The sequence below is a fragment of the Thunnus albacares genome, chromosome 21 (assembly GCF_914725855.1).
Source record: "Thunnus albacares chromosome 21, fThuAlb1.1, whole genome shotgun sequence".
Lineage (NCBI taxonomy): Eukaryota > Metazoa > Chordata > Actinopteri > Scombriformes > Scombridae > Thunnus > Thunnus albacares.
The window spans coordinates 8,565,373-8,579,009 of record NC_058126.1 but is presented as its reverse complement, the minus strand read 5'-3'; the positions used below and the strand labels follow the sequence as shown (position 1 = coordinate 8,579,009).

At 38.8% G+C, this 13,637-nt stretch overlaps 1 protein-coding gene and 1 pseudogene across 2 annotated transcripts; one reads left to right on the top strand and one right to left on the bottom strand.

Moving 5' to 3' along the window:
* Positions 1-3,145: 3,145 nt before the first annotated feature.
* On the top strand, positions 3,146-9,736 carry LOC122972973 (TNFAIP3-interacting protein 3-like). 2 transcript variants are annotated; one of them, XM_044340417.1, is made up of 10 exons: positions 3,146-3,415; positions 5,258-5,382; positions 7,092-7,182; positions 7,452-7,526; positions 7,608-7,673; positions 7,829-7,957; positions 8,076-8,204; positions 8,319-8,396; positions 8,986-9,111; positions 9,225-9,419. In XM_044340417.1, exons 2-10 carry the CDS (start codon positions 5,282-5,284, stop codon positions 9,333-9,335), a joined length of 906 nt encoding a protein of 301 aa, XP_044196352.1. In that variant the 5' UTR covers positions 3,146-3,415; positions 5,258-5,281; the 3' UTR covers positions 9,336-9,419. The 2 variants fall into 2 exon arrangements, with proteins under 2 accessions (XP_044196352.1, XP_044196350.1); XM_044340415.1 differs by having other exon boundaries at positions 8,986-9,736.
* Positions 9,737-9,743: 7 nt separating this feature from the next.
* Positions 9,744-12,490, bottom strand: LOC122973000 (annotated as a pseudogene).
* Between the last annotated feature and the right edge of the window lie 1,147 nt (positions 12,491-13,637).

Genomic DNA, 13,637 nt, shown 5'->3' with positions numbered 1-13,637 from the left:
TTTGGTTTCTTTTTTGCTTCATGTGAAACTGTAACCTTCTACCTACAGTGCTACACTAAGGCGTAAGCAAATATGCAAAACCACTAAACCGCTGAGCAGAATAGAAAGTGCTAAAAAATACTCAAATATGACTATGGTTTTGTATTTGTAGGTGTAAGCCACAAAATGTCTTATCTGTTATGTGTGTGAATCAAAGGTGTGTGTGTGTGTGTGTGTGTGTGTGTAGTGACACAGACAGAAACTTAAGGAGTGGAGTTACATGTGTGAGACTTTTTGGACGGAGCGATTGTTTGTGGCAGGAAGGAGGAGGCTCATCAAGCGCAACGTTACACTCTCTTTCCTTTCTAGAGACTTGCTGCTGTGTCACTTCGTACCGTAAACAGACTCGACTCGGTGCTGGGAAGAGGCCTCCGGGGTTCTCGCTGCACAGGTGTCATATCAAGAAGGCCCCTTATGTAAAACCACAACATGGGGTACTGTGAGAAGTCATGTCAGTAAGCATCATCACGATTTTAGTCATTGCCGCCGCCACCACCAACACTTCCGCTATTACTACTGACAGTCATCTTTTAAAAACACTTTTAGGTAAATAACAAAGAGATAAGCTTGAAAACTCGAGGGATGATCAGTAACTGTTGTAAAACGGTCATCGATCTGATTACGATCAAACCTATAAAGACATTTTTTGAGATTTCCAAGCTTGAAGTTGAGGTGAATTCTGCCATTTAACCATCACAATGACTCATTATCTAGCTTATCCATTGCACTTTTCATGACCCCATTTTGAGTATTTTAAGTATGTTAATGTTAACATACTTAATAATTCACTGATTTTGGTCAATAGTTTGCTCATTAGGACTGTTTTCAGGCCGTGTGGTCACTTTGTTTGCTTCAAGTGCAAAGAGTCTGGCTGTTTCAGCATTTTTAGGTGCTCTCTCGAGTGAAAGTGTTGATGAAGCATCTGTGATATCATCCAGGAAGTTACTGGAGCCAGAAATTTCACATTTGGCAAAGCCTGGATGAAGCTGAGCAGTGGTGGAAAGTAACTAAGTACATTTACTAAACTACTGTACTACTACTGTACAATTTTGAGCTGCTTTAATGGAGTATTTCCATTTGATGCTACTTTATACTTGCACTTAACTACATTTGAGAGGGAAATATTGTACTTTCTACTCCACTACATTTATTTGACAGCTTTAGTTACTTTACAGATGAAGATTTAACACAATGGATAATATAACAAGCTTTTAAAATACAACACATTGTTAAAGATGAAACCAGTGGATTCCAAACTTTCTGGCTTTTATAAAAAGCAGTGTGTAGTCCGGGTCACATTTCAGATGTCTATGAGTTGTTAACAGCTCAACCAAATAGTGATTTTTCCCTCTAAACTTCTCACATGCTTTCATTTCAATAAATGTTCAAATGATTATTCAATATTTCACCAAAAATCAAAGATTAGAGAAAAAGTCCAAAAACTGAAAACAGATTTATGTATCAGAACTTTGTTTTTTCTTCTTTCCTCTCCCATTAATCATCTCACGACCCCTCAGATTTATCTGGTGAACCTTTGGAGGGGCCTGACCCCTAGATTGGGAACCACAAGACTAAACTAGCTAACTGTATATAAAGTAGTTGAAACTAGCTCCACCTCCGGCAGCTACAACAGTAACATGCTGCTCTAACACTGATGGTGTCATATATGATATCAGTCAGAGGGACAAAACCACTACTTTTACTGCGATACTTTATCTACATTTTGCTGCTGATTATGTACTTTTACTTAAGTAGGATTCTTTTCATGCAAGTCTTTTACTTACAATGTTTTTTTTAACGCTGCTGTATCGGTACTTTTACTGAAGTAAAGGATCTGAATATGTTTTCAACCACTGAGGTTAGGGTGGGACGATCAAATGGAAACCACCACAAACTAAGTGAGACTGGTGGATAATCTTGTAAATGATGCAAACATATTCAGTCATAAGGCTTCTTCTCATTTACACCACCAGCTGTTTTGGTTTCTTTCTATGTTTCATATGTTTTTCACACAGGTGTTTAAGTTTCCTCCCACAGTCTTAAGACCAGCAGGTCAGGTGATTTGGAAACAATGCTGTCACCCTGCACTTATCATATTTTCTTAGAAACATCATCACAATTGGTAACTTGCGACTGAAGACTGAACAAAGATGTTATGGTTGCTGACGTATAGAAAATATCCTGTTAGGGGAGGGCCGTCTCTTTTATTTTTGACTTTAAGAAAAAAGCTGGTGGCTCTCGGGGCAAAGTGGGATATCCCAGAATAACCACTCAACCCTACTAACCCTCCCCAGAGTCTGCTAAAATTAGTACAAGTGGAAGCTCCCACTTCAACAAAAAAAATCCATAAACCACCATAAAAAGTAGGAAAATTTGTCTTTTTTTAATCACATTTAGGGAAAGGAAGGAAAAAAGGGAATCACATTCATGTGTTTTCCTTTTAGGTTAGTTTGTGGGAAGACAGTTTCTTGTATGATCTTCAATTGAAACCACTCTCTAAAGAAAGAAAATGGTGGTCTTACAGCTATTTATGTGTGGAAATGAAATGTGTAAAATAGGCTGCAGTGATACAGGTGTTTGTAAGATGAGCAGCTATAGGTCGAGTCCCCTGCTCTGACTGCCGGTCACTGGAGGAGGAGCAGTGGCGTGCTTTCCCCTCGCCTTCTTCCCTGAAACAAGTCCGCTCTGAGTCAACACCTTTGAGAACAGACGAACAAGATTGTGCAAGATAACCCTACGTGATGTGTGATTTTCCCATAAACCGCAGCCTAATACTTGAGATTTTGTTTAGCTGGGCAGTTTCCTCTCGATATTAGTGACTTTCCGGTATCAAACTGCCTGCAGTTTAACCCACCCAGGAAGTTATAGGTTCGCACACATCGTGAAACTGCAGAAAACCCACTGTAAAAAATTATGATTTTAACAACTCTAACTTTTATTTAAAAAAGAGACTATAAATTATTTTATTAGGAAACTTTTAATTAATTTTAAGATTCAAATAAAATGCAAATACTAGAATTCTAAATACGATATTTTGGATACCACTTCCTAAACACCGGTAAGACTATAGCGTCATATTTTGCAGTGTGGGGTCAGGTTTTTCTCTTAGTCATCAATCTGTACCATAATCCGTCCTTTATTACCGCTCGCGCTGCTGATCATCTGGTTGTACTTTCCTTTCCTTCGATAAAGTCCGTCAGCGGTTCAGCCCTGAGACTCCCCCGGCCCCCACGAGGGAATCCCGGCAGGTGATTGGACAATGCTGGTTTTACCACGTCACACAGGATCGTCAGTATAACTATCAGGCGAGTCGCAGCTCAAATCTCAGCTGTTGTGGGATCAGCACGTGTCGAGGAGCCTAGAGAATAATAATACGGTGAGTTTTATTTATTTATTTTATTTTTATCTTTTTATTCCTGTGCACATTTTGCCTTGTTATTTGTTATTTCTAGATTGCGTATTTGTTTTAATTATTAAGTAATCAAGTGCTAGTTATTAAGAAGTTATTATTATTAAGTCATATTTGGGAAAGTGTATACCTCTAATTAAATAATCCAAAGAGCTTGTTTTCTATGTAAATAGGCTGATATATAACACTGTATGCCACATCTGGATTCCCAACAGAGCATGTTTACTGTTGAATTAGATATATATCTATAATATAATATAATATAATATAACACAGTAAGTAAGGCCCCATGTTTGTATGAAGGTATCTGAGAGCTCAATGTGCAGCCTGAGTTTGGGTAATCACGTGACTGTTTGGAGATGAAATAATTTACATCCTCCTCCCGAGGGTTTGAGTCAGCTGTCACGTTGTGCTATCTTCAGCATGCTGAGGTCTGTGCATCAGCACAGTAGCGCCAAAATATAGAGGATCTCATGATATTAAAGCTGTAAACGATTTTCATTTTTAAAGGGGACCTATTATGCTTTTCCTTATTTTCAGTCATATATGTAATGTTACAATGTCAGATGTTCATATTAAACGTGGCCAAAGAGTCAAATAATTAGATAAACGTATGTAGAAGTAATCCCTGTGAGCAAAAAGCACAGACTGCTCTGAGCACTCGGTTTCGAACTGTTTTTTCTACTTTCAGCCTGAGCTGATGTCGGCACGTGACAGATTTCTTCATATGGTCATTTGTTCACTGCTCTGCTCCGCTAACATTACGGCATTTTTCACTTGTTTTTTGGGGTAGTCATGCCGAGTCATGACTCAATTTGAGCTGTGAATGTTTTTCCATTACACAGCACAGCAAAATAAAATAAATAGTTTACCTGTTGGAGGTGTGCTGGTCATCTGCAGCTCTTCATAAAACACCATCATCACTGTGACTTTTTCTGCTTGCACTATTCCTCCCTGCATTATTTTTTAATTGATCCGTGGAACAAGTAGCTCCAAATATGTCCATATCTTCTTGTGACAACCAGTTTTTAGCAACACTAATGAATCTCTGCTAATTTGTTGAGGAACACGTTTCATTTCCTGTAAATTCTTTGCAATAAAAGTCTTGTTATTTAGTAATTTAAAAGCTTTTCATATGAAGCAGTAAAGCAGGGAATGTCGGGTTTTCATCGGTGGTAACTTAACACGACTCTGATACAGCTGCCCCTTGACAGGCTTCCGGAAAGCCAATTACAACAGTGTGGGCTCACTGGGAGGGGGGCCTTTAAGAGACAGTAGCTATTAGAGACAGAGGCTAAACTGAGGGGCTGCATAAAAGGGCCAGTATAAGAAAAATAAGGAGGTTTTGTTAAACTGTCAATCATGCAAAGCTACTCTAGTGGAGTCCCAGAATAAACATATAGAGCTGGAAATGAGCATAATAGGTCCCCTTTAATGAATCCATATATCTTTTTGGATTGATTACTTGTTTAATCTGACAGTTACAAGTTCTCAGAGCTGATCGTGACATTTTCCAACCAATAATGCAACATCCAAAGTTCACTAAATTTACAACAAAATGAAACAGAGAAAAGCAGCTAATCCGCACATTTAAAAGGCTGGTACTAGCACATTTGTTTGTATCTTTGCTTGATAAATTAAAAATAATTAACCATCAAACAGAATCAGAATCAGCTTTTCTAGTGGCTCTCAATGTACTTACACAATGTAAATACATTGTAAGATTGTTGCTTATTGTTGTTGAAAATTGTTGCTGATGAATTTTCTCGTAGCTATTTCACTGATGATTCTTCCTCTGTGTATTGACAGTCCTTACATGAAAACAGACCACCTATGGAGCGATCACAGGCAAGCAAAGCTGCTCCAACAGAGGGAACACAGAATGACCAGAAACACGTCCACAGATTGTATCCATCGCTGCCGAATGTGCACACGTGAGGCCCATTAACACTCTGTTTACATCTGTTCACTCAGTTTTTCATCTGAAAGTATTGTTGCAATCATAAGTTTTTCTTACAATTTACTGGCTTGGTGCTACTAGTCATTTCAAGTCAATTTTATTTGCATAGCCCAGTATCACAGTTCATAAATTTGCCTCAGGGGGTTTTACAGTCTGTACAGCAATACAACATCGTCTGTCCTTAGACCTTCAGTTCAAATAAGGAAAAACTACCTAAAATACCCTTAAATGGGGAAAAACACCTCATGAAGAGCAACAGAAGGGGGATCCCTCCCCCAGGACGGACAGACATGCAATAGATGTGTGTACAGAATAGGACACAAATTACAGAATACAGCATTGAACAGGATAACAAAATTATAATTGATTTATAATATATATGAAGAATGCAATGAAGAGGATGCCAAGCAGCTTCCAGGCGCACACAGGGGACACTCACATCACATTATTCACATACATGGGAGAAGAGACAAGAAAAGACATTATTCACACAGGAGAAAGAGAAGGATAAAGACATCATTCAGAGAGAGAGAGAGTGACATGAGGAGAGGCTGAACTCCTGCAGGATGGGGAACCAGATCCAAAACCTCAGGAAATGGCACGGACAACCAGTGAAGCAGAGCGGTTCCAGGATGTGTGCCGGTCCAGCAAGAGATGCTTGAGAGACAAAAGAGGACAGGAGGAGAAAATAGGGAGGGAGAGGGAGAAAAGAGAGAGGGCAGACGTAGAGAAGACACAGCTGCAGTTGCAATAATCAATAATCTTGTCAGCAGGAGTGCGCTTAGTAAATTCATTGAGACTGACCCAGTAGTACAAGGTCATGAAGTACTCAATTAAAGGCAACTAATTGTAGGTTAAAGCAAAAAGATGGGGTTTAAGTTTAGATTTAAAGGACTCAACAGACTTGGATTGTCTGACATCAGCAGGGAGGTTATTCCATTAGAACGGGGCCCGATAGGAAAAGGCCCTGCCGTCTGCTGACTTCTTTTTAACTTTGGGTAGACGCAGGAGCCCTGAATTTTGAGAATGGAGAGCATGACAATGTATAATTTGGGAAAGAGGTGAAATATAAAGAGAGAAAAGCAGAGGACCAAGAAATGAGCCCTGAGGTACTCCATATTTAACATCAGAGAATTTAGATGTAATATAATTATAGCCAAGAGAGGGCAAAACCAGAGACACCAAAATTACAATTTAGTTTGTCTAATAGTATACTAATGAAAGGCAAAATTATACTAAATAATATTTTAAATGGGACAAAATTGCTCCACAGGTTGTTTACTTGTGCACTGGTATATTTCACATCGGATTCAGGCTCACACATGTACGGATGTATTTTAGAAGTTAATATTTCTAGTAAAGAATGAGAAAAAGAGGCAAAATGCGACTACTATTTTTCATATATGTAGCCTCCAGAGACAATCAGAACAGAGTGGGCTCATCGTAAGCAGGGTTTACAGAGGCTGAACTGAGGGTCTGCATAAAGAGCCAGTATAAGATAAATAAGGAGGTTTTTTAACTGTAAATCATGCAAAGATATTCCAGTAGAGCACCAGAACAAAAATATAGACCTGGAAATGTGCTTGACACATCCCCTTTAAATGAAACAATCAACTAGGGATTGGAATAAGTTTTCATAATTTTGGGAAAATACACAAGCTCATGAAAATAATTTGTTTTCAGGTATGAGGTTTGTGTGCCAAACGGTTCCAGTAGAGCAAAGCTTGAAGCAGCCGCAGTTTATCGCCCTGAGAGTCTGCCGGGAGACACACAGGTAATGTTAACAGATGTAATATTGGAAGATACGTCTGAGAGAATAATAGATTCATTCTCACGCTATCACTGTCAGATTCCCCGACTGCAAGGAAGTGACCTTGTTCTTTGTGTTACTGGAAACAAAGCAAAACTTCCAAAAATGTGTAAAAGGAAGTTAACAGATACATTCATATTACATAATTGCCCACACAGTCATAGCCACTGCTGATGGATATATGCCACATTTGAATAGTTCCCCTTTTTTTCTTTTTTTTTTATTTGCTTCAGTCAGAAGTGTCTGCTACCAACAGTGATACCAACATGAAAGCACAGATACTTATCATGGAGAAGCAAAGGCAAGAGGTGAGTACATTTCAGAACTGAGATTCATTTTCATCCTAAAACACACATACAAATGATTAATGCTCTTTCTGTTTTACTCAGCTTCTTTCTATTAATGAGAAATGGGCAAAGGAGTACAGAATCATGGCACAGTACTACCAAGAGAAGGTAAGAAAGAGGCAAATACACAGTGCTATTCAATGTTTTAATGAGCATTTTATCAATTTATTTGATTAGGATAATGTCTCGAGTAAATGCATGATAAATGTTAGATGATACATTTTCAGTTCACTGTGTAAAATGTCAATTTCTTTGTCTGACAGGTGCGGGATTTAAAAGCAATACTGCAACATGACAACTTTCACTTTAAAGAAGAGGAAAAAGGAGAGAGGCCCATCACATTACATAAAAAAGTTAAAATCAAGACAGTGAAAGATGAGGAGAACACACAGGTAAATGCAAAATCCAGATTTATGAATCCTGAATACATTTTAAAGCATTTTAATGAGTTAAATCTGTAAAAAAAAAACTGTGTATAATCATATGATCCTCATGGGAAAATTCTCATAGGCTGGAAACGGTGATGTCAGCTCTGAGGTACTCAAAGCAGAGAGGGAAGTAGAGGAGCTGCGAGCACGGAACAACACTCTGACTCAAAGAGGGCAGCATCAGCAGGAAGAGATCAGACGACTAAACAAAGTGAGTAATGAAATATGGCAGAAGAAACAAAAACATACTCCCTGAATACTTCTATATATTATAGTCAAGGCATTTTGACTTGATGTTCATGGCTGCTTCAATATGTTTGTACAGGCTCTAGAGGAGACGCTTCACACCACTCAGCGTCTTGATGCGAGCAGTGAAACACTACAGGATATCTGGAAGCATCAGGTGAGCTTTGTTCATCGTCATATATCTGTTTTTTTTAACCCTTAAATACTGTTCATATTCTGACCTTTTACAGAATCATCTCATAATTAGTCTCTATACCAAACTCCTGAACCATAAATCTGTTTTTCATTCATTAACACCTCACCAATCATTAATAAATAGGTGTTTTATCCTATTTGTTTAAGGAGAAAAAACATTCACAATCACACTATATTATGGTCCTGTGTTACCTAAAACGGAAGAATCAGATAACGATTGATGATAATGTCAATGAATGTTACTATATGTGAAGCATGAAGATTTTTGAATGTTGATTTTTCAATTTTCTAATAAATATGGCTCTATTTAACCCAGAACACTCAGAATGTGTATCAGCTGCAGAAAAAAAGTTTAAATATTTCCATTTTTGCATATTCTTGGTCACTTTGGGAAAAGTCATTACATTTCAAGCCAAGAGAATGGTGTTTGAGGGCTTTTTAACTGCTCTCAAATGTAAAAATTCATCACATTTGACCTGAAGAATATGTAGGTGTTAATCAACTCTCCAATTAGCATCCTCATGTAATGTTTCTTTGGGGTCCACTTTCAGGCTCAGATCTATAAGGAGGACTTTATGAAGGAGAGGAGGGACAGAGAGAACCTCAAGGGGAAGTGTCTGGAACTGGAGAAGAGGTTGAAAAAAGCTCACAATGAGCTGCACGTCCTAAAATCACAGGTATTTGGAGTTTACATCCTTATATTCTTACATGAAGAATCAAACTGCATAGTCCTGGAAGCATTTGAGTGTTTCAGGTACAAAGATTTCATCAAGTGTCTCTGTTTCTCCAGGGGACTTCGACCCGGCCGCCGCAACCTGCACTTGAATGTACCTGCAGACATACGACTGACCAACACCACATCCGGCCTCAGAGAAGATACACCCTTGATGAAAAACGATGAACTACTCCTCCTCAGTCTTTGTTTAACAATGTTTTGCTGCACTTTATGGAAGTCTGTCCTGGAGTATAATGGCCAGATCAGAGTTCATCATTAGCAGGGTGAGACTTTGCTAGTTTCTCAGGAAGGACAACATCAAGGAAGTGAGCTCTGTTGTGTTTCAGCCTTTGCCCTACTGTCTGCTGCAGGTTCATCTTCAGGTAGTTTTCGTTGCGGCCGCGCCACTAGTCCAGGCCCATTTGGAGAACTATGTGTGAGAAACAAAACCTTTAGTATATATACTTCCTAAGGGGAGAAAAGTAGCAAAGAGTGATATAAAATACTCTACCTAGTGCGTACAAAATTTGCTATGTAAGCCATGGCGCGCTTGCTCAGCTCTTCTTCTTCTTGTGACACAGGTCCTTAAGGAGATATCAAGTATTGCGTGACCCAAACACTGGATAATGTTCATCAAAGGTACAAAATGAATGAGAGGTTTTTCTATCTGTAACCAAAGTATGCCCAGTACAAAAGGAAGCCCCGAGGAAAAACAAAACATCATCGTAGTGGTCTGCTTTGACAAAGCCGGGTCTCGTCCCGCTGTGCATCAGAGGTGCATGCTGAAACTCATTAAGGCACACCTGCATCTGTGAGAAGCACAACAAATGCAAGTTGTGAAGTGACTACAACATACAACTACTTTTTTTTGCTTCGTCATGCAGTGTTTTTCACCTTGGTGGTATGCAGCCACTTTTAAGATAGGAAGAACAAGAACCATGTTGCCCAGTATCTCTGTAAAAGTATCCCGTGTGTCCTCCAGAGAGGCGTTTTGTTGCAAGTATTCATTCAGTATTAGTTCATTCGCACCTGAGGACTGTCAGAGAGGGACGGTTGTGGGAGAAAAGAAACTTTATTCAAAGTATTTATTTATATAGCATTTTCTTCTTGTCTTTTTCTGTTTTTTGTTGTGTATTTATCATGAAAATAAACTACTGAATGGCATATGTGTTGTTTCTCTTGCACAATTAATAAAGACAAATTTGTAGGGTTGCCACTCACACGAGAGGGAAAGAACATGTTCATCACTGATGTTACATCCTCCCTCTTCATACCTTGATCCCATCCAGCAGGCCCTAGAAGCTTTTCACAAGTAGATACAGTATGTCAACTAATAATCAGAATGTTCAGGCACAAAAAAGCCTATATTGATACACATAATGCATGTTCATATAAATGTAAAAGTTAATGGCACCATCAGTCTGTGAAAGTTAGTGCTACAGTAAAATGTAAAAACCTTGAGAATTCACCGGGGGAGCATCCATCCAAACTCATGGTTGGTCATGATTGGTCACTCCTATTATCAGGAACTTTCTGGAATTCTTTGTTCTTCAAAACATCTTCAAAGGGGGCTTTCAGGAACACATCATCGATACTGAATTACAATTAAATCCCCCTGTTCAGCATTTATAAGCGTCATATAGACATTTTATAAATGGTTTATAACTCACTATAATGTAGTTGTTAGCAGATATGAGTGTTTATTCATGTACTTTATTTTTTAACTCCTCCTATGGGCACTCATCACCAGTCAGTGCTGGTATATAAACAGAAATTGTATGACAATATAGTAACACAGCTGTAATAATGTAAAATATATCTTCATAGGATGTTATAATTATGAAATGAAAAATGCTGTATATTAATAAACACATATGTGCTTATAACTACATTACAGTGTATTTTAAACCATTTATTTAATGTTTATATACTGCTTATAAATGCTTTAAAAAGGGGGACTTAAATTAATGTGCTTCCAAATAATTCTCATAAGGCCTCCTACATGTTGAGACTGTATCTTAGTGAACGTTTACAAGAAGCTCTACAAGACTATTACAAAATTTGAGGGTCAGAAATCATGTGACATTGTGTCGTGTATCAATAAACTGCAGTCAACATGCTCATGTTTGACAATCAACACTAGAAATTTATATGAGAAAATTGGGAAATGGAATTCTTACTCTAAGATCTCATTCATACTTTTAAGACTGTGTGTATTTACACATTACATTTTGTCTTATGCAGCTTTAACCAGGTACTTCAATGAGATTAAAAATCTCTATCAGGAGACACCTAACTAAGAACACAGATGAGCACATAAATAAAGGACAAACACAACAAATTCAGGAAGGATATACAAATATAAATGTAAATAAGCAAAGGTAATACCATACAAAATACCTGAGATTCACTGTAACTACTTGCCTTTTTAATAACACTCAGTATTTCCTCCTCAGACTTGCCTTTGATACACTGAACAAGTTTCTCATTGTTGTTGCTCTCACAGTCAGTGGAATTGGCTATCATCTGCAAAAAGGAAGCTGAACAATAAAGCAGTAGCAGCAGTAAAAAAAAAAAAAAAAAAAACTAAACAGGTTGTGATTATTTAGTTACCATATGTTGATACCTGGGCCATAGCCAGCGGGTTGCTGGTGTTGTGGGTTTCCAGTGGCGCCACTCCACTCATGGCAACAGCACTGTGGAACAAACCCTCAGCCAAAGGTGACATAACCTGCCCAGGAACATGTGTACAGTAAAAAGTCTATTTTCCATATCTGCTTAGGTATTTGTAACCTGCATGATTACCTTCATACTCACCAACATAGAGACACTGATGCCACCAACAGATTGTCCAAAAATGGTGACTGAGTTTGGATCTCCATTAAAAGCAGCTATGTTGTCATGAACCCATTGAAGACTGGCTATCTGATCCAGGAAACCCCAGTTGCCTGGTGAATGTTCATCTCCGGTGCTTATCAAATCAGCAAACATCTGGTTGAGCAGTGGTAACGTCACACTAGTATCAGAGGAATCTAAGACCTGTAGTGGCCTCTACTGGCCACCAACAGGAATTACAACCACAAAATGTATCGTCTGCTACACATTCTGCCCTCACTCAACACTCCAGCTTCCTTAAATTATGAAAAAATCATCTAGAAAAAAGGTTTTAGGAGGTGACAGTTTATATATTTCAGTATTTCAGTGTGATAACTTAGGAGTCCCTGAATACTGAGACGATACTGAATGACAACCACAACTATGTGCTGATAAGCTGCCAGAGGCGAGCCGTCATACTGGAAGGCTCCTCCTGAGGCCAGGCCTCCCGCATGGATCCAAACCATCACCTTGACAACACAAATCCACATCACTCAGTTGAAAACTTGTCAATTTTCATCATGTTTTATTCATCCTTCACACTTTGTCGGCTAAGTGCTGTTTCACATTTATTTAGATGCAGGTAAGGCTGAATCGGTGCTACCATAATCATATAACACATGTGCATTTGTGCATGTGTACTACCTGGTACACATTAAGGTAAAGACAATCCTCAGACATTCCTACTGATGGATACTTAACAGGGAAGGTTTTCCAGAGAGCCTTAGCAAATGATGTATCCTGTGGACACCTTTACAAAAAGGCAGAGGGTGCACTGGAAATACTGTAGTGTGCAAAGGATGAGGGAATATACTTCTGTAGATAGTGCCTTGGATTCTTGTTAATTCATACATCCTGCAGGAATCTTTATGCATCCTCCTTTCCAACAGCAATCATCAACATACAGGTATTTTGCCCAATTACTTTTCTGCAAGCAAACATGTTTACTTCCTGATTTTAATCTTGCATCATATGCCAAACTAATTACCTACAAGCTGGAACAACTTCAGTCCATTTTTTTTTAATGTAATCACATTAAATGATTCACACCAAATACACCCGCTATGTAGTAAACTCCAGCGGCTTCAAAAAGCCAATATTTACTCACATTTTTGGCATTTCTGTGGCATCCCTCACCCCTTTCCAGGGCTCAGCTGCTTGGGGGGAAGCCAAGCGCAAGTGCCCTAAGGGTGGACGGGCAAATGGGATGCCCTAATACTCTTCCACCTGCTGCTCCGTGGCTCTCACTGTGCTGTAATGTCCTCGCATAGGTCTTTAGAGAAACTACAGGTCCAGAGCTCTCTTAAAACACAGAAGCACAGATTCTTTCTCACAGCTGCCTCTAACAACACTATTTGCTATTGCTTAGTGTTGCGATTATGTCATATACTTGCCTGGTTGAGCTAAGGAGCCCTGCAGGAGCCTAACAATCAAGAACAGGTGGAGGAGAGCTTTTCCCATCGCTGACAGATGCTTGCTTCTGTTAGAAGGCTTTAAAAATGTAACAACTTACACGAAACAGACATAAACAGTCTTTCAGTTCTGTCCCAAAAAAACCTGTGCATAACGCACAACCAAAGGGCAAAGGGTGCGTTCACCACTGTATTAGGTTAC